Source organism: Scophthalmus maximus, chromosome 17 (genome assembly GCF_022379125.1).
Source record: "Scophthalmus maximus strain ysfricsl-2021 chromosome 17, ASM2237912v1, whole genome shotgun sequence".
NCBI classification, from domain to species: Eukaryota; Metazoa; Chordata; class Actinopteri; order Pleuronectiformes; family Scophthalmidae; genus Scophthalmus; species Scophthalmus maximus.
In genome coordinates, this window is record NC_061531.1 from 17,500,816 (window position 1) to 17,521,690 (window position 20,875).

The following is a 20,875-nucleotide window of genomic DNA, read 5'->3' on the forward strand; positions in this document are numbered from 1 at the left end:
CGAGAGTTCCTTGCACCACAGGCAGTGTGACCTCGGTACATCAGGGACCTCGGGGCAGGAGTTCAGCTTCAATCTCTTCATCTAAACTAGAGCTGCAACAGTCAATCGATCAGTAATCCACTACTAAATTAATCAAACTATTTTTGATAATCGATTAATCTGTTCAAGTAGTTTTTTCAAAATTCTCTGATTTCAGCTAATTCAATGTGAATATTTTCTGGTTCCTTTGCTCCTCTGTGACAGAGAACTGAATATCTTTGGTGTGTGGACAAAACAAAACATCGTCTTTGGCGTTTTGGGAAACGCGGTCGACATTTTTCACCATTTAATGGAACAAACAACTACCAATTACAAAATTCCGACCAAGAGCAAGAAGAGATAAAGAGAAAAGGATTATATACGTTCATCTGCTTCCTAGAATACCTCCTAAAACGTCCCCCCTCAGGTGGGTTTTTAAAGTGGCTCACCGGTGAGTCACATAATCCCACCAGGTACAGTGGAGCCGAGCAGGGGAAAGTGCGAGTGACTCACTAGTGACGGTGAGTGGGTGGTCAGGTGTAGCAGCGAGGCTCACTTCACTTCGCGAGCAGAGGAGATAATAACACGGCGGCGGTACATCTCCGTTCTCCCCGTGAAAGTATAGTCAGCCGCCCCAGATGTTAGTCATTAGGGCCTTGTGGCGTCGGCGAAGGAGGGAGGCCACGTCTGTCAGCAGGCAGACGAGCAGAGGAGGGCTGCGACGTCGTGTTGTTCGGGCTCTGAGAGTTGCCGTGCGGCTCATTAATCGGTGCGTTTGCAGGGTTTATATCTTGAGACCATTGTCTTGCGGAGAGACAGGCAGCAGCTAACATACTGTACGCTCCCACGCCGCCATGATGATGTCTTACTATAGTTAATAAATAGAGATGCCACATTTTTTTGAATTTGATGTAGGTCATTCATTTTTGATTTATCGATGTTATTCCAATCGGCTGCTCGAATGTGATGCAGTTTCAACCTTAGTCCTTGGTCTCCCTTACAAAAGAGGTCAGAGGTCACAGCTTTCCTCATGGTCACACTGACGCAGGCCCTTTTATTTTTACCTTTAGCTTAGATAAATGTGACAATAAGAAATATAAACTTTAGTCTTTTAACTCTGTGTGAAGTAGCAGGAAATTACACCGACTGCCCTGCACTGTTTTCCACAGACACCAGGCGTCTAAACTGGGTTTAAAAATAATCTGACCTTGGGTTTTTTTTCTCGGAGCTGTCGCTACAGGAAATATTTATTCTCTCTCTCGCTTCAGTGCCTCACGTTTTTGGCAAATGATCCACTGGTATAAGTGCACGAGCAGCCCACACCGGCATCACAATCATGTTTATTGCCAAGTAGGAAGTAGGTTCACAGAGGAATTTGCTTTTGTGTGTGTGTGTGTGTGTGTGTGTGTGTGTGTGTGTGTGTGTGTGTGTGTGTGTGTGTGTGTGTGTGTGTGTGTGTGTGTGTGTGTGTGTGTGTGTGTGTGTGTGTGTGTGTGTGTGTGTGTGTGAGAGAGACGCATAAATGTCCATGGGGAAAAATTTTGACAAAGGCTAAATTGTGAGATTGTATCGAATGTGAATATTTTTTCTGGTTTCTTTGCCCCTCTGTGACGTTGAACTGAATCTCTTTGGTGTTTGGATAAAAACACGACATCATGTTGGAGTTTTGGGGAAACACAATCTGCATTTGTCACCATTTAACGGACCAAACAACTAATCGATTGATCAATAATCGACAGATTAATCGATAATGAAAATAATCGCCAGCCGCAGCCCTAGTTCATTCGACCAACGTATTCAAAACATCCCTGAGGGAATCAGAATATTTACTTTCCTGCAGTTTCTTCTTCTCCCTCCCACAAAGCTCCATGTCCTCTTCTTCTTTCTTCTTCTTCGATGGTGTGAACGCGAACGCGCTCGGGGTAGGCTGCTATTAAATGGGCGGAGCTGCCGGGCGCGCTCACGTCACGCAGCGGCTCCCGGTGGCGCCACATAAAAGCGCGCGTCCCCCCGGCCGACCGGCGGACCTCAGCCTGAACCTCACCGACACACCGGATCGGACCGCACCGACGACCGGAGACCGGAACCAGCGCCGGTGATACATATATATTTATATATATATTTAATCTTATGTCTTTCTTCTTTTTTACATCCAAAAGCTTTGATCCATCGTGCGCGGGCGCGCTGCCAACTGTTATTGATATTGTTGTTGAGAGAAACTAGGTCAGTTTTGCAATATGTAAATGAATGCTTTCCAGGAAACGGGATAATTCAGAGTCAATATTTTTTTTTTGCTTCTTTGAAATGTGAATTTCAACATGCCGCCAGCTGCATGTTCTAGCAGGAGGCATCGGCAGATACAGTAAGGATGTAGGGTTTGGAGAAAATGAATTGAAATGTCGAATTTTTTTTTTAAGGGACCCCCTTTGAAAACGAGATGGTTCGTGTCAAGGGGCTTTATCCTTCCAATAAATGTTCACTGTTATTTCCCCACACAATGACATTCCTGAGTAATCCTGCTTCGGGCTCACTAATCTACTTTCTTCCAGGATTAATAACTTTCTCAGTTGACCAAGGTTTGATAGGGTTTCATGAAGTCTTGATGCTGCCTCATGAATGCAAAATTGTGTTGTCTTCCCCCTCCATGTATAGGAAATAAAAAAAAACTCCAGCACAGACTCGACTGGATCAGACAAACACATGAGACGGGCGGATACCCACTGCTGACGTCAACTAGGACAAAACACTCAAACAGGTATGCAGACAGTTATTCGACCGAGACCCTCTGGCTTGTTCCTGTGAAATAGTTTGTCTGCCCGCTTGCAGGAGCATGCACACACCCACTTGTGTCAATGACAGGCACGATCCGGCCATAATCATCATTTCATTTCCTATAGTTTTCCCTCCTGGGTTAACCCACCTTTTCCTCCTCCTCCTCCTCCTCCTCCTCATTTCTTCTGAGGTCCATGAGGTTGGAGGTTGCTGCCTCCCCCTGGGCTGAAAACCGCTGCTGGTTGGCTGCTTTGCTCTCTATAATAAGTCATATTTTTTTCTCCTTTTATGTCCATTTCTAAATCTGTATTTGCCCTTCATCCATCCTCCACCTTTCCAGCCCTCCACCACCCCCCCACTGTGGCCCGCCTGTCGTGGGATGCTGCAGTCAGAGGGGGAGTCGATGCCCTAACCCAGTAGGAGGTGTGGCATAGTTCAAATCATGGGGGACTCCGTCTTCAACTGCTGTTCTTTCCCACCCCGTCCCCCAGGAGAGGAGGAAGCCCCCCGCCGGGCCCGACGCGCGCACACCATGGCCTCGAACATCTCCTCCGACAAGCGCTTCCTCATCTTCTTCGACTTCGACGAGACCATCGTGGACGAGACCAGCGACGACATGGTGGTGCAGGCGGCGCCGGGGCAGCACCTGCCCGGCTGGCTGAAGGACACCTACCAGCCGGGCCGCTACAACGAGTACATGCAGCGCGTGCTCGCCTACCTGGCGGAGCAGGGCGTCACCGAGAGCGACATCCGCAGCATCATGGAGAAGATCCCGTCCACGCCGGGCATGAGCACGCTCTTCCAGTTCCTGCGCGTGCGGCCGCCGCAGGACTTCGAGGTGGTGCTGCTGTCCGACGCCAACACCTTCTTCATCGAGTCGTGGCTGCGGCGCACCGGGGCGCGCCAGCTCTTCCACCGCGTCTTCACCAACCCGGCCACGTTCAACAAGGACGGCCGGCTGGTGATGAGGCCCTTCCACTCGCACGACTGCCCGCGCTGCCCGGACAACATGTGCAAGCAGGCGGTGCTGCGGGACTACGTGGCCCGCAGGACGCAGGAGCGCGGCCGGCCCTACCAGCGGCTCTTCTACGTGGGCGACGGCGCCAACGACTTCTGCCCGGCGCTCGCCCTCGGCCCGCGCGACGTGGTGTTCCCGCGCCGGGACTTCCCCATGCACCGGCTCATCACGGAGACGCACGAGGCCATGCCGGGCGAGTTCAAGGCGGTCACGGTGCCGTGGGCGAGCGCGGAGGAGGTGGTGCAGCGGCTGAGGAAGCTGGTGGCCGAGTAGAGAGGGGCCGCGGGGCGACCGAGGGGCCACCGAGGTGACGTCTAATATGTGACGTCAGCCTCTCGCGTTGTGGGCCAGAGGTCACTCAGTTCACACCATCAGCTGGTTAATGATCACAGAACCTGCCACTGTCCCATCAACTGAGGGAATCGATAACCAATCCAGTGCTTTGTGCTTCAAATTGTATTTAGAGCTTTAAAGTTTGAGTGCATAATAATAATAATAATAATGGGTTAACATTTAAATTAATTATTTATGGATTATTATACTTAAACTAATCACCTTAATAATAATATTTATCATGGGTGTCAACCAAGTGACTGGTTGCTCTTGCAGTACAATTATAGGTTTGTTTTCTTACTAACGGCACTTTTTGACAAGGAAATCTTAAATTGTATAGTGTCAATCGGTGAACACGCAGGAACACTGTTACCTGACGGCCATGTCAGTGGCCTGTATACAAAGTGACCAAACAAGAAAAAGCGTTTTGTCTATACATCTAACCGTATATGTCTAATTTCAGAAATGTATGACTGTGTGTGTTTTTGTTTATGTTGTTTATTATCAGTCTGTTGTGTCTTCGCTGTGTAGGCGAGGCCTACTGAACAGAAATATTATCACCAGCAGGAATAAAGCCATCAACTGAAACTCAGCTTCTGTCTGATTTTATCATCAAACGACCTCATGGTCTCATTCATAAACAATAACACTAATATCACTCCTGTGCTCCTGCTGAGGAAGACCACATCTGATATTCAAATTAAGTCTTAAGAAAACCACATTTGTTTCACAGCTATCCTGCATATCACAAATATGTGGTTTAAAGTCCTGAAACAGACAATGATCAAACAAGCTTTTGAGATAAAAAGCTGGGTTGATAAAAGAACTTAAAGAGGTATGTTCATAGGTATAGAAGTTATAGTGCAAAATTATATAGATAATAAAGAGTTAAATTAAATCTAAGTCCATTATCATATAACAGATGCATAGATTTTATTTGCTAAGGGTTATAACTGACTTTTCTGAATTTAAAGTAATTTCTGATGGGCAAGTTTCTGTTTCTGAAAATACACCTTATCATATAAACCCCCATCAAATTACATCAGTATTTAATATATATAAAAACACCTTACTAAATAATGCTAAATAAATAATTATATATATATTTATAGTATTATTTAGTAAGGTGTTTTTTTCTGAAGTCACCACACACAAAAACACAAAACTATTGAGATCAACTATTGTCCATGAGTACTTAGCGCCACGCCATGGTCATAATGCGTAACTACACCTATATCTATATCTTTGATATGTGCTGTGAAAGTGTGAAGAAATAAATACACTGCATATGTGGCATGTAGAAAATTCGAGGCACCCTACTGAGTCCATAAGGTTGCCAAAATTTTGCACAAGCCACATTATAATTTATTTTTATTATAATATGAAGCTCATGAAATAAAACCGTTTTTTCAGGATTTGAAGAAAGATTCTTGTATTTTTATGTTATCACAAAAAAATCAACAAAACATTTTGCTTACCTCACAAATGAACACGACTGTGTCGAACAGTCTACCTGTGGTGTAATGTGCAGTGTGTAGTGCCTCTGTCGGCCACTGGGGGGGATATTGAGTCTTAACGATGAATTGCCACCGCCTTAACCTCTGTAGAAGAAGAAAACCGGAAGTAGTTCACCCATACGCATGGCGCTATTTCGGAAATTATTTATCGTTTGAATACATCTCCAGCTTCTAACTTGTTTTTGTGGAAATAATATTTACTTTCCCATCACACGAGGACACAGGTAAGAACGTCTCGCAGGATTCAAGCCGTAGCTCTGCGCAGTTTCGTTTGCTAATCGACAACAACAACGTAACTGAAACGTCGTCCGCCGGTCATTCATTTCTCTGCATGTTAGCATGCTAGCATGCTAGCGTCAGCCGAGCTAATGACACCGTCGAAGCAGACAGAAGAGCAGTTTATTTGTTATCGCAAAAGTACAAACTCAAATCAACGTTTAGTCTGAGACGTTCTGCCCAAAGGAATCTCCATCTTCTGAACGAGATACTCACCCAGCTGTGCTTATTTAGCTCCGGGAAGAGTCGGTGCTAGCTCCGGAGGGAGAGTAGCTACTAACATGGCGACATTATTAATTTCTTTTAAGGACATATGAATATGACGGAAGTTGTTTCTACGTATTGACTCACTCTGCAGGACTTCACGCGTTTGGTTAGTTACAAAATCGACACATTCTAACTTTTTCTAATCTCACTTTTATTTGGAAAGTGCTGCCACTGACTTTGTTTTTGTACTTGTATTTATTGTTCTGATGTATGTGAGGGGAGGAAGCCATACATCATATCATGGTACTAAGTATAATGACAATGAAAACAATTCTATTCTATTCTATGTTTGAAGCATAAATAAACAACTTCGCACAAGGTGACGGTAAAATAGTTCAATTTAATTTATGCAAGTGGCAATTCTCACAACATGACAGAGGATAAGTCAGGGCTGATTATAAGATTATTGAAAAAAGATGTTGTTGCAAGTGTTGGTTCCTTAGCTTTGTCTGTAACCGTGTGTGAAACCCTCTAACACAAACACAAATCCTCTCTCCCAGGTCTCTAGAAGATGGAGGCTGATCTGTACGATGAGTTCGGAAACTACATCGGTCCCGAGTTGGACTCTGACGATGACGACGACGACCTGGATGCGGAGGACAGGGATGTCGACGAGGTAACCCCCTGTCATTCAGTGTGAACGGCTGTTACCACCAGGTAGTAGTTCATGCAGTTATGTGCACAATGGTATGATAATAATAAAACCGTCCTTATCTCAGGGTGATGACGATGATGACGACGAACCCGCCGATGCGGATGACGACGTCCCGGGCATGGAGGTGGTCCTGCACGAGGACAAGAAGTACTATCCAACGGCGGAGGAGGTTTACGGGCCTGAGGTGGAAACTATCGTCCAGGAGGAAGATACGCAACCTCTCACAGGTTAGAGTCAAAAAACAAAAGTACAACCTGTATTAGCAAGTGAAAAATATTTTTGTAATGTACAACTTAATAATTGTTGTATTTCCTCTCCCGTCTCCAGAGCCCATCATCAAGCCCGTGAAGAACAAGCAGTTCACCCTGATGGAGCAGGAGTTACCCGCCACTGTTTATGATATGGAGTGAGTATAATCTGAAGTGTTTTGCAAGTGTTGCAAATGTTTGCTGTGTGTTGTTTTTCAAACTGTGACGTTCTTTCTCTCTTGTGTCAGATTCCTTGCAGATCTGATGGATGGTCCTGAGCTGATCCGTAATGTCACCCTCTGTGGTCACCTGCATCACGGCAAGGTGAGATCCCGCCTCACGGCTTCTTCTGGATCAGTTTCTCTTTTTTTATCATGGTGTCTGTAGTCAGCGCTCCTCTGCACATCTTTCCAAGATTAAAACATTTCAGCTGCGCAGGAATGTATTGAACCATATGCTGAGAACATGGCTGCACTTGATATTAATCTGTGACTCATAGGAATCTAAATGGATTTGTTTTTTTTCCCACCCAGACCTGTTTTGTGGACTGCCTGATCGAACAAACACACCCAGAGATCCGGAAGAGAGATGATGTGGATGTGAGTGTTGTTTCTTTTAGTTTTAATAAAGTTTCCTTGAATCAAACGTTCATTCTGTAAATGACAGAAGAATCTAACCTGTGGGTTTTTTGTTTCTGTTTTTTTCCAGCTCCGATACACAGACATCCTCTTTACAGAACAGGAGGTAAGAGTTTTGATTGAAGTAGCATCCTACAACACACTGGGTCACCACATCTTAGAATCCCAAGGGATTGTAATTGTGGAAATATTATCCAGGACAGAGTTTGCAGGACTTTGTCGCCAGAAATGATGATTTCAAGAAACCTAAGACCAATACACTTATGTTTCCCTTTCTGTCTTGGGCTTTTTCCACAGAGAGGAGTCGGTATCAAGAGCACCCCCGTCACAATGGTCCTGCCCGACTCCAGAGGCAAATCTTACCTCTTTAACATCATGGACACACCAGGTATTGTGCTTTGACTGGATGCTGATGCTTTGTTTGCTGAACTCATGTATTGGTTTGAAAATTAAGTAAAACCTTGTGTTTCTCTCAAAGGCCATGTGAACTTCTCTGACGAGGTCACGTCCAGCATCCGGATCTCAGACGGCATAGTCCTCTTCATAGATGCCGCAGAAGGAGTAAGAGACTTTATTTTAAACGTTCTCCCATTCTTGTGTTCTCTTTGCACACAAGCTGATTCCCTCAGCCTTCCATACAACCTCAACCTGTGTGTATCTTTGTATCTCAGGTGATGCTGAACACGGAGAGATTGATCAAGCACGCCGTTCAGGAGCGCATGGCCATCACCATCTGCATCAACAAGGTGGACCGGCTCATCGTAGAGCTCAAACTGCCTCCGACAGACGCTTATTACAAACTGCGCCACATTGTGGACGAGGTCAATGGTTTGCTCAGGTAATACTGATAACCCCCATATGCCCAATGTGTGTACAGTATAACGGCTACAAGGGAAACTTTGTGCTGATTTCAGTAGTTGGCATAAAGGAGTAGTAGAGTTCTTTGTGTGCCACATGTACAAGACTCTACTGTTGTTGACTTTGTCCTGTTCCTTGTCTCTTAGCACGTACTCCACAGACGAGAACCTGGTGGTGTCTCCGCTCCTCGGGAACGTCTGCTTTGCCAGCTCTCAGTACAGCATCTGCTTCACCCTGGGCTCCTTTGCAAAGATCTACTCTGACACCTACGGTGAGACGATGACTCTTCTACGGCACATCAGCTTCGACAAAGAGACTGGCCACTCGTGCCCATATGCGCTTATCGCTGTGTTAATCCACTTTGTTTGTGTTTACAGGCGACATCAACTACAACGAGTTCTCCAAGAGGCTCTGGGGAGACATTTATTTCAATGCCAAAACGTGAGTCACTCATTTGGATTTTCAACGTGACGCAGCCGATGCTGAGTCGGCGTCTTTATCCCCATCGTCTAACACATCTTCTCCTCTCATTTTCAGTCGCAAATTCTCAAAGAAAGCTCCCACCAGTAACGCCCCGCGCAGCTTTGTGGAATTTGTTCTGGAGCCCCTCTACAAGATCCTTTCACAGGTTGGACACACATTTTTTAACAGACACCAACTGCTAACTCTGAGCCCCATGAGAGTTTGGTCTAGTCGCAGATCTCCCGTGTCCCGCTCCTCACCCAAATCCTCTTTGTGTCCAGGTGGTCGGGGACGTGGACACTTCTCTCCCCCGGGTTCTGGACGAGCTGGGGATCCACCTGAGCAAAGAGGAGCTGAAGCTGAACATCAGACCGTTGCTGAGGCTCGTCTGCAACCGCTTCTTTGGAGAATTCACTGGTATGGCATCGTTTGTTTTTATCTGTTTATCTGTTATCTATCTTTTTCTGTTTTAATATTTGAATGGTTTTATAATTGTGTTTATAATTGTGTTAAAACCATTATAAAAGGTGTAATTCATCCTTTTTTTTCTTTGTAAATTAAATAATAATAATGACCGAACTGCACGGACACACAGAAGCAACTGTATCCGTCTCACCTATCTACTGACGATTGTGATTTTAATCTGGAGATAAAAGGTCACGCTACCGTAAACGTGATGAATCGTTTTGCAAATGGTACCGTGGATGATGTCCTCCCTCCCTCCAGGCTTTGTGGACATGTGTGTGCATCACATCCCCTCGCCACAAGAGGGCGCCAAGGCCAAGATAGAGCACACCTACACAGGAGGTCTGGACTCGGACCTGGGGGAGGCCATGACGGAGTGCGACCCCGACGTGAGTACGAACGGAGGAAAGAAACGCGAGTGTTCTGTTTAATGTCAGCAGTCTGTTTCCAGAGGAAGAGTCTTACAAATGAAGCCAACAGGCTGTTTTAATCCTCTTTAAATTAACAAATTGATAAACGATCCAATTTAGGACAAAGCAGGACATTGATCACAGTCTTTCCAAGTTCCCCTTAAAAGTCTCGCTTCCTTTTTTGCCAAAGCCCTCTTACGTTTCTTTAGGTAGAAAGTTCCGTTCCAGCGGTAAGACTTTCCTGTCCTCATTTCCCATTGGCTCTCTCTCTAATCCCTCTCTCCTCTCGTCTCTCGTCCCCCAGGGCCCTTTGATGTGCCATACCACTAAGATGTACAGCACAGAGGACGGGGTTCAGTTCCACGCATTTGGCCGGGTGCTGAGTGGGACCATCCAGGCGGGACAGCCCCTCAAGGTTTTAGGAGAGAACTACACGCTGGAAGACGAGGAGGACTCGCAGATCTGCACCGTGGGCCGCCTGTGGATTTCCGTCGCCAGGTAACCATCCAGAGTTTTGGGTTTGTGAAGTTAAGTCAGAAATCAGCAGTTGTTTGAATCAGTTTTTTTTGATGTTCTGTCCATATTCGTAGATACCAGATCGAAGTAAATCGAGTTCCCGCTGGCAACTGGGTTCTCATCGAAGGTTGTGACCAGCCGATCGTCAAAACCGCCACAATCACGGAGCCCAGAGGCAACGAAGAAGTGAGACATATATTTTTAAAAAAGCAAAACCCAACAAGATCTTAAAAATTAGCAGCAGGGTGATATATATATATATTTTTTATATATATTTTGCTCTCTGTCAGGCTCAGATTTTCAGGCCGTTGAAGTTCAACACGGCGTCCGTTATCAAGATCGCAGTGGAGCCCGTCAACCCGTCGGAGCTTCCTAAGATGTTGGACGGGCTGAGGAAGGTCAACAAGAGCTATCCGTCCCTCACCACCAAGGTACGACAGTGAGGAGTGAAATTTAGTCCCGGCTTTGCTACAACACACAAGCTGTGATCTTGTCAATAATTATTGACAATGCTAGAGTAATTGATTGTATCCGTCTTTCAGGTTGAGGAGTCTGGGGAACATGTGATCTTGGGCACAGGAGAACTCTACCTGGACTGCGTCATGCACGACCTGCGCAAGATGTACTCTGAGATCGACATCAAAGTAATATTTCTATTTTGATTCACGTTATGTAACTCAAAACTGTACATTTCAGTGTCATATCAGCAACTCATTTTGTTAGTAGAACTTAGTAGAACTTAGTGAAACCTAAACATTAGATTATATCATGGGCAATTCCACCATAAAGACAAGAAACCCTCAATTTTGAAATTGTGCCATGAAATATTTAATATACAATATTTGCATTATATGGTTATTATATATAAAACACTTTGGTCATCTTTGTCCACAGGTTGCCGACCCAGTGGTGACCTTCTGTGAGACAGTCGTGGAGACATCATCTCTCAAGTGCTTTGCGGAAACGCCCAACAAAAAGTGTGTATTACATAAACATAATATTTCTTTTAGATCTTATACACAAACACACAGACACACACACACAAACACACAATGATGTCAGTGCAACTCAGAGAAAGATGGATTATTATTATTAAATTTAAAAAAAGGTCAAATCCTTTTTAGTTAATTTTTTCTCTGATGTTGAGAATGTTGGTTTTGGCCGTTGAACTTCTTGTCTTGTTAACTTTGAGACTGCGTCAGACTCGGTCCTTCCCCCTCCGGCTGCAGAGCGTCTGAGTGTGTGTTATTGACGGCCGTGTGATTGTGATTGACAGGAACAAGATCACCATGATTGCGGAGCCGCTGGAGAAAGGGCTGGCCGAGGACATCGAGAACGAAGTGGTGCAGATCACGTGGAACAGGTACAATACGGACAATATAAAACCACCGCACACGCACACGTTTTTAAGTGTCTTAATTAATTGGAGGTGACGTGATGTCAGATGTGCCTATAGATACTCTCCCATTTCCCCCTCTGGATATTATACTACTCTTATTAATGTCTTAATATCTCATAGCCCCTTTCTGACTGATCATTTATTCTCATTTATCCCTCCGTGAGCAGGGATAAACGAGCGGACGCGCAAGAGCGATGATTGGTTCTTTTAATTAAATGTTGTCAAGGAAGAAGGTATGGAGGAATGAATGTAGAAAGGCCCTCAACATTTGAGAAGTGGAGGGTAATAAACCTTTTAAATCCATATGTGCGGTACCCTATTTTCTCAAGTTAATCATGCATAGAGCAAATGATGGGCGTTCTCTTTGTGCCGACAGTTTTAATTTTTAAGTTGGACAACCGTCAAACTCAGTCTGGTGGTCTTTTTAAAACTGTCACAACTGCAGAACACTGACAATAAACTGCAAACCCATTCAGACTGAGCATGAACATGTTTTCCTACTTCACTTGAACACAGCATTAGAAACTTAACTATTGAAATATATAAAATATAAATATATGCACAGGGTCTGTTTAATTTGTACGTTGAGGTAAAGCGAAGGACATTCTGTACATTTCCACAAGTATGTGCCTATAAAAAAACTCCTCAGTATTGATTAGTTCTCGCAGTAATTGAATCATGCACTAAAAGCATGCATGAATATTCCCTCGAAGAGCACGCACGCGTGTGTGTGTGTTCTGCTCGAGAGCAGCTTCCCGTCGGCGCTCGTCTGCGACGCCATCTGGACCCGGCGGTGCTGGCGTCGCAGAGTTAGCGATGCCAGAGGAGCGACACACTTCACACGCCATTAAACTAAACCTTCGCCCTCCTCCTCCTCCTCATTCCATTAACCCCTGTGCCCCCTCTGATCGACCAATCTCCTTAATGTTCCATCTGACACCGTGTGTAGAACCTTCCTTTTATTTTTAAACGGCTCACCGTTTCTGTTTCCTCACGGCAGGAAGAAGCTGGGGGAGTTCTTCCAGACAAAGTACGACTGGGATCTGCTTGCTGCCCGGTCCATCTGGGCCTTCGGACCTGACACGACCGGACCCAACATCCTGGTGGATGACACGCTGCCGTCCGAGGTAAGTTGTGTAGCGACACCGGGCTGCTGAAGTCGTCTGGTTCAGGTCTGGTTTATTTGATCCAAGGGAAAAAATACAGATTAATCAAATGTCACATAAATTTGCAACAGTTTTAACTTTTCATTTATGTTATAAAACATCAGAAGAAATTGGAAGAATAGTCCAGTATAACAGCACAGACATCTTGAAACAGACCCAACAGTTTAAAAAAAAACAATATTTCGGTTCATAGATGATAAAGAAGCAGCCAATCCCCTCACATGCGAAGCTGCATCCAATAAACCGTTTGGCAGTTTTGCTCAATGAAAATTGTTGCGCTTTTAATTTTCTGTCTCTAGAGCCACACAACTAAGATGACAGCATTACATTATTGATATTGATATTATATAAGCACCAAACTTGGCCGCTTTTACATCAACAGGAAAATATTTGGGTTTAAGATGCCACAAAGAAAAAAGATAAATGTTGAGAAAGCATTAACCTGAGGAAGATGTATTTACTTTTTTTTATTTACAGTTGTTTTTTGGAGAAAATGTTTACAAAAAGCTACAAAGGCCACAGCACATCCCCTTAAAAAACCCTCTTTTGAAGAGGAACCCATGTTTTTGTAGCTACCTCTGCTTTTTTAACTCTTTTAATTAAACTTTTTATTCCCTCTGTAGGTTGACAAGGCGCTGCTCGGCTCCGTCAAAGACAGCATCGTTCAGGGCTTCCAGTGGGGAACCAGGGAGGGACCTCTGTGTGACGAGCGTAAGTTTTTAACCGGAAAAACTTTTCTTATTCTTTTCACTGCCACTGATCCACGGATTTCCTCTTTCGCCAGAAGGTTCTGGCATCGTCAAAATACCTTGAGCATTTTTCCCCCCCTTCGTCGGTGTTGTGTTTCCATAACTCAAGTCTTTCTGCCGCCCGCAGCCATCAGGAACGTAAAGTTCAAGATCCTGGACGCGGTCATCGCTCAGGAGCCGCTCCACCGAGGAGGAGGCCAGGTCATCCCCACAGCCAGGAGGGTGGTGTACTCCGCCTTCCTCATGGTGAGATCATTCCCTCCTCTCAGCTACCTTTAGCTCCTCCCCTTCATGTTCCATTATCTTGATTACAGCTCTGGGTTTTGCTGACGTGCGTTTTCTTCTTTTTTTTAAATTGTAGTCAAGAACTATTGTGTTTTAACGATTTGGCCTCCTTCACTGTTCTAATCATAAATCCATGAGTATTAAGCTTCACATGGGACACTCACATTGTTTCCTACAGGCTTCTTCCATCCCTTCTAATGCACCCTTGTGTCCCTTGTGTTTCAGGCCACACCGAGGTTGATGGAGCCATATTACTTTGTGGAGGTTCAGGCTCCGGCAGATTGTGTGTCTGCTGTCTACACAGTGCTCGCTAGAAGGAGGTTGGTCCGCGCTCGTCCTTATCCTAATGTGTACTATCAAGAAATGTTCAAACTTGGACTTCCCAACTCTTTTTGATAATCAGTTGATGGTTTGATTCAATTCTTAAAGCAAAAAACGCCAACGATTCATGAGTTCTGGCTCCTCAAATGTGAATATTTCCGTTTCTGATGGTGCGTTACCACCAAACGCGAACAAAAGATTTTGTGCGACGAGATTACATTCAAAGTTGATGCAAGTAGATGCAAATTTCCCGTCATTCACAGCAGGCGGCGCGAATAACGCTAAAATTCGTTTCACTCACTTGAGTTAAAATATAATAATTCGGACGAATTCGCGTGGCACGGTGTTGCAAAAGCCAATCAGTGTTCAGAACAGACTCGTGCGAGTAACACAACGCAAAAAATGTACTTAATGTTGGGTGAACGCAGCATTAGACATCTGAGATATTCAAAATTAAGATATTTGGGTTTTGGACAATTTGAAAATGCCAGGATGAATTTTGGGAAACATATTTTTCACTGATTGCATTGTATTTTTAAAAAACCCATTTAATTGTAATCAAGAAAATAATTTGATTAACGTATAATGAAAATATTCATGAGTTGTATCCTTGCTGCAGACAGGATGTTAAGTTTCCTTTAAATATCGTAAGATTCAGTAATCTAAGGTTTGTTTGTTTGTTTGTTTGTTTGGTTTTTAAAATTCCGTCCCCCTGTTTTTGTCGTCTTTCAGAGGTCACGTGACGCAGGACGCGCCCATTCCCGGTTCCCCTCTCTACACCATCAAAGCCTTCATCCCGGCTATCGACTCCTTCGGCTTTGAGACTGACCTCCGCACGCACACGCAGGGACAGGCCTTCGCTCTGTCCGTGTTCCACCACTGGCAGGTAGGAGGATGTGAAGACACAGACACCAAACAAATAAAAATCCAGGTTTAAATGCACTGAAGACTCAGAAATGTATCTGCCACAGGGAGAAAAAACTGAATTCTTGTTTCTTGGATATTAGGTGACAAAACAAGAGGAAGTACCTGAGAGGAATCAGATTTTGTTTTGTGTCTAAAAACTCCCGTCACTTTCACACGCTGAACATAAAACCGCGCAGAGCGAACAAACAACCTTTGTGCAAGTCCTGTCTGCCGTTCTGACTAAACTGCTTGTGATGTGGAGTAGAGCGGCGTGTGGAGTCATTAAGTTTATAACGTGTCTGACATGTGTTAGTGTTGGCACTTTGCAGAGCTGCGTCGGTAAAAAATCAACTCCCTCTCTGTGTAGATTTAATACATAGTCCTTTCATCTCGAAGGAAAATAATGATTTTACAGATGTAAGTTTTAATGTTTTATCCTCATAACTCTTGTTTTATCTTCTTTAGGTGAAAATGCAAGAAACTAGACATGGATTATTTTTTTATTTAGTAAGAGTGAACATATAGGAAGAAAAAAACATTAATTTCATTTGGCAAAACCACAAGATATTTTTCCAGCAAGGTTGTTATGGTCTAAAAAATTCCATCCATTCTCTGTCGTTGTATTTATGGGTCATGGGATTAGATTAATTTATTTATTTTAATCTCAAATCATGAGTTTTTCAAAGCACGGCAGTTTCTCAGATTTCCCTCGGGATGATTACGATTTTTTTTTTTACAAAGCACAACAAGCCATTTCATTGTGACTTCCGTCATTATGAAATGATTTTTTTCCCATGTGGCCCAAGCCAATAGGTTGTTGGGCGGAAAAACATTTGCCCCCCCCCCCCCCCCCCCCCCCCCCCCCCCCCCCCCACCACAGATTACTTTTCTTCGGCCTGTACCTGGTTCAATCAGATGCTCTGAGTCGAGAGTCGTCTCCTCCGGTCTGGACAGAAACGACTTGAGCTAGTAGCAACATATCAACTCAAACGCCCTGGGGAATTAGTCCCCGACATAATGGTCGTTTGCCCCATTAAACCCAAGGAGGCGGTGTTGTCTCCCTCATTAGTTTGATTATTTACTGCCAGTACCGGGCAGTGTTGTGTTTCTGGTCCCGTCTGTTGATTGGGCCTCAGCCATCCGTCTCCATTGATCATCTTTTCCCTTTCCCTCCTGTTTCTATGTTTCCCCTGAGGCTGGGAATGTCTTATTCAATCCACTCTACCCTACTTATTCCCAACAACCCCTCTGTTACTCTTAATTCTTACCCTTAGTATCGTGTGACAAAGAGATCTTTGTTGTGAAGGTTGTGATCTTTACAGAGTTGTTTTTAAAAAAGCCCGTTAAACTCTTTTAACGTCTTCTAACCGAAACCTGCTAACGTTGCACTGAACGTGTGACAGCGCTCGCGAACGTTGCCTTGTTCCATCATGATGACGGACGCAGGTCCTGACTCGGGAGAACGGCGACAGACTTGCAGCTTTATCAGATATTTAGCGACAACTACGAGACGTGTCCCCTCAGCTTGTTGAAGCTGCGGCCTATCGCTCATTTTTCTCTGGTTTGACGCGCTTGTATTTCCGTTCAGATCGTTCCCGGTGACCCCCTGGATAAGAGCATCGTGATCCGGCCTCTGGAGCCTCAGCCTGCCCCCCACCTCGCCAGAGAGTTTATGATCAAGACCCGAAGACGCAAGGTGAGAAGTGTCCACTTGTTGATTCCTCTGTTTTCTCTTTTTTTTTCTTTGTGCTTAAATTTCACTAGTTAATTTCGTTGTTTCGCAGGGTCTGAGCGAAGACGTGAGTATCAGCAAGTTCTTCGACGACCCCATGTTGCTGGAGTTGGCCAAACAGGACGTGGTGCTCAACTACCCCATGTGAGGCCGTGACGCCGACCGGGCAGCAGACACGGAAATCCCTCAACTCGTCACAACTGTGAATCCAGTTTTTTCCCCACACAGGATGTTCGAGGTATAACACAAGAGCCAATGAGCGTTTTTCGTAGATTCAGGCTACTGTATCTCCAAAGACCTCGTCTCAGATTTTCCTAAAGAAACTCAAACAATCATCCATCTGAAAAGATCAATAACAAGAGAAGATCACCAGGATCAATCGTTTGATTGATGAAAACCATGGGACTCTGTGGAGTTGTTGCTCTTCCCTATGGAGAGCGACTGTAATCCGTCTAGTTTGCTGCAACTCAACTTCGTCTTGTATTTTTATTTTTTACTTGTATAAATGACTGTTTTTGTAGAATAAGATAACTCGGAAACTCAGAAATTGGCTGTTATTGATCTGATGTATGTCTGAATAAAACATGTAATTCAAAGACTCTTTTTTTTGACAATCCTCCCAATTAATTTGGAAACCTGGTGTAGTTGTGGTTAAGATGTGATGTGATGTGTGAGCGTCAGTGTGTCGGACTGTGAGTCGGAGCTCTGACTGTCGGTTCGTCTGAGTGATCAGTTTGTCTGTTCGGGACGCCGCGCGGGCGGTGACTGATGGACGGGCGGCGCGATAGTCAGAGGCATGCGACGAAGTCGAGGTCACACGGCTGAGCGAAAAGGAAGAAGGCGAGGAACGTTGGCAGATATATCAAAGAGGACAGATGTTGATGAGGCAAAAAGAAAGATTGAGTTTTGACAATCTTGAGTGAGATGCAAATGAAATGTTTTCTCTTCCTTCGTCATCTGTCAGTCAGGAATTAACTTGTAAGTGTCACGTTTGTAGGTTGTCTTTCATTTACAGCTGCGAAACATACCACTGCGTTGTCCTAAAACTTTTGAAAACGTTTAATCCCCGTGGTGGGCGCGTCCCTCTCCCAGACATTGAGTGCGCGGGTTCATAATCTCTCTCTCTTCCACCTCGAGACGCATTGACGTGGCGAGTCTTGTCGCACCTCCAGAAGGACGTTAGTGTCGGACCGACTCCGTCCTTCATCCCTCAACACCACCACCATCAGTCCTGGAGGTGGGGGAGATGGAGAAGGTAAGAGCGCCGACACGAGCTAAGTTGATATTTGAACTGAATGTCAATCGTGTCCAGTGAGACAAGGGGATTGTTTTGTTTTTTTCTCCATTTCAGCTGATGGGGGGGGGATTCTGTGCCCTTTCCAGATTCACGCAGGAAGAAGAAATGACGAGATGGAGGGATTGCTGCTGAAGAGCTACTGTACGTACAGTAGGTATGTTATTGACATGCAGATGTTTTTCCGGGTTTTGTTATCCTCTCTCTTTGCACCCTGCACATGGTCCCGTCATCGCCCCCTCCCCTCCGCGTTGGCGTGAGCCCTGGACCGTGCCTGTGGCCCCGGGGGCGCCGCGACGGATGGCAGCAGTTCTTGCCGGTCTGAACGCACAGCCCGGGCCCCCGGAGCACTTCCTACAATCTGTGGTCCTGGTGCTAAATATAGACGGGAGCGAGACTCTGTCCTGGTTCAGGGCTGATAAGGGGGGAGACCCTCCCCCTCCTCCTGCAAGCAAGTCAGACCCTTTGCCTTTTCCTCTCCATCTGCTCTCATCTCACCTCATCAGTCACCTTTTTTTTATTTTTTACCTGCAGTGACTCTGTCTTCTGCTCTTACCTCTTCCTTCATCCTGTCCACACAAACACACACACACACACACACACACACACACACACACCTCTCTGTGGCTCGTCATGTGTCTGACTCAATCACACCCGTCTGTTCCTGCTAACGTCACGGGGGCCGATCTCTCTCTCTCTCTCTCTCTCTCTCTCTCTCTCTCTCTCTCTCTCTCTCTCTCTCTCTCTCTCTCTCTCTCTCTCTCTCTCTCTCTCTCTCTCTCTCTCTCTCTCTCTCTCTCTCTCCCTCCTTCCAAAAGACATCCAGCCCCAAAGTGAGTGAGGGGCGCCAACGGGCACGGCAGAGACCAGTGAGGCGGTTTTTACATCGACGGTTCTGCTTACGGCGCACAAGTGGCCACGTCATATCAACAACAAAAACAAATCGCGGATGTATCTGCGGGGCACGACGGAGATGATTAAGGGTTGAGTCAGCCTCCAGCCACAGGGCCACGCAGAGAGACGGGAACGATGAGAAGTGAAGGGAAAACGACCACGGAGACACAACACTGGGCATGAAACAACTCAAAAGAGAGGAAGCCTGACGTGTTGTGTCTTGATCCTCTCTCTTGTCCATTGTCTTCTTTCAATTTGAGTCTCGAGACATGTTTGGATTAATACTCTCCCAATCTTGACATCTCTTCCTGTCCTACAGAAACACAGGAGGGGGCTCCATCACCGTCCAGCATGTCACTGACTGGCAAGGTCAAAGCATTTTTAAAAAAACCAAAAAAAACAAACGCCCAGAACCACAGGCCTGTGTGACTCCTGCACCCAAGTGCACCGGAAGGAGCCACCGTGCTGAATCACGAGCCAACGACGGAGCGATCGCAGGGTCAAGAGGTCAACGAGTCCCAGGCCGACGGAGGCTGAGCAGGCATGGGTCGGGGTAGAGTGTTTACGCTGTTTAGAATAATCAAGCTACACAAACTCAAAGGAACTCTAGCCACTTTCAATTTGCCAAAGATGAGCCACGTCCCCCCCCCCCCGTGCTCGAGGCCTTAGTTCCAGCATCCTGAGACCACGCGTGCATCATCGCTCCCACCGACTTGTCTGACTCTCGAGTGTGGAACCCGCAGACGTCATCCGCCGACGGAACATGGTTTGTAGCCCCGTCGTAAGAAATCGGTCGTTTCTTTCTTTCGCGGGTCGCCGGCAGTTTTGTGTCAATTCACTTTCCAATCCGAGAGGCCGAACTATAAACTCGACAGATGTGCTCATTGTTCAGGCGCCGCAACAACTGAGGGGCCCAGTGGTGATGATGATGATGATGATGATGATGATGATGATGCATCTTTTCGGGGGCCAGCACAAACACAACACTCCTCTGTTATGACTTTACATTTTCATCTTCTTTCATTTATTAAAAATCTGTGTTCTGTCACTTTTCACTGCACAGAAAGCACTTGCAATTGAATCTGTGTAAAAAAACCGAACTTGCTTAGTATCTTCTTTTAAAAGCCTCTTGACTGTTTTATCATCCTTTTTTTCATTTGGACCTGCAGCTCAACATTATTTTTGAATTCATTGTCAAACAAGTGGTCACCACATATCGGACGCACGATACTATACTATAATATTAAAATGGTTATTTCATTGTGATGCGTAACACCGACAGAGCAGGTTCCACCAGGAATACAGTGGGTACATGTAGGGCTGCAACTAACAATTATTTTTAATTATCGAATAATCTGTCGATTATTTTCTCTACTAATCGATGAGCTGTTTGATTCATAAAATGTCATAAAATTGTGAAAAATGTCCATCGTGTTTCCCAGAACCCCCAAGATGATGATTTGTTTCGTCCACAGTTTTGTTTTGTTGTTGTTTTTGTTGTTGTTGTTTTTGATTTGTTCAGTCACTGTCACAGAGGAGCAAAGAAACCAGAAAAAATATTCACAGGTAAGAAGCTGAAATCAGAGAATTTTGAAGAAAAAAAATTTCCTCCATAAAAACTACTTGAACCTATTAATCGATTATGAAAATTAATCAGCGGTCGATTATTGATCGAT

At 45.1% G+C, this 20,875-nt stretch overlaps 2 protein-coding genes across 3 annotated transcripts; both read left to right on the plus strand.

The window, feature by feature from the left end:
* The first annotated feature begins 1,534 nt into the window (after nt 1-1,534).
* phospho1 (phosphoethanolamine/phosphocholine phosphatase 1) lies at nt 1,535-4,729 on the plus strand. 2 transcript variants are annotated; one of them, XM_035614199.2, is made up of 3 exons: nt 1,535-2,113; nt 2,671-2,773; nt 3,131-4,729. In XM_035614199.2, the coding sequence occupies exon 3, from the start codon at nt 3,233-3,235 to the stop codon at nt 4,079-4,081; it is 849 nt and encodes a 282-aa protein (XP_035470092.1). In that variant the 5' UTR covers nt 1,535-2,113; nt 2,671-2,773; nt 3,131-3,232; the 3' UTR covers nt 4,082-4,729. The 2 variants fall into 2 exon arrangements, with proteins under 2 accessions (XP_035470092.1, XP_035470093.1); XM_035614200.2 differs by having other exon boundaries at nt 1,541-2,113; nt 3,282-4,729.
* A 999-nt stretch (nt 4,730-5,728) lies between these two features.
* eftud2 (elongation factor Tu GTP binding domain containing 2) lies at nt 5,729-17,607 on the plus strand. The gene is made up of 28 exons (XM_035614174.2): nt 5,729-5,882; nt 6,702-6,817; nt 6,921-7,083; nt 7,184-7,262; nt 7,353-7,428; nt 7,638-7,703; nt 7,813-7,848; nt 8,040-8,130; nt 8,221-8,303; nt 8,414-8,580; nt 8,747-8,871; nt 8,978-9,041; nt 9,138-9,228; nt 9,344-9,479; nt 9,789-9,916; nt 10,242-10,435; nt 10,528-10,639; nt 10,744-10,884; nt 10,996-11,097; nt 11,348-11,430; nt 11,730-11,816; nt 12,853-12,979; nt 13,642-13,729; nt 13,895-14,013; nt 14,278-14,372; nt 15,106-15,259; nt 16,868-16,975; nt 17,064-17,607. The coding sequence occupies exons 2-28, from the start codon at nt 6,713-6,715 to the stop codon at nt 17,157-17,159; spliced, it is 2,916 nt and encodes a 971-aa protein (XP_035470067.1). The 5' UTR covers nt 5,729-5,882; nt 6,702-6,712; the 3' UTR covers nt 17,160-17,607.
* Nucleotides 17,608-20,875: the final 3,268 nt, after the last annotated feature.

Excerpts from the sequence above, each read along its gene's own strand:
- phospho1 (XM_035614199.2), top strand. The coding sequence starts at position 3,233 with ATGGGGGACTCCGTCTTCAACTGCTGTTCTTTCCCACCCCGTCCCCCA.
- eftud2 (XM_035614174.2), top strand. The coding sequence starts at position 6,713 with ATGGAGGCTGATCTGTACGATGAGTTCGGAAACTACATCGGTCCCGAG. Across the intron at positions 9,480-9,788 it reads CTTCTTTGGAGAATTCACTG|GCTTTGTGGACATGTGTGTG; the intron begins GTATGGCATCGT and ends CCCTCCCTCCAG. Across the intron at positions 14,373-15,105 it reads ACAGTGCTCGCTAGAAGGAG|AGGTCACGTGACGCAGGACG; the intron begins GTTGGTCCGCGC and ends GTCGTCTTTCAG.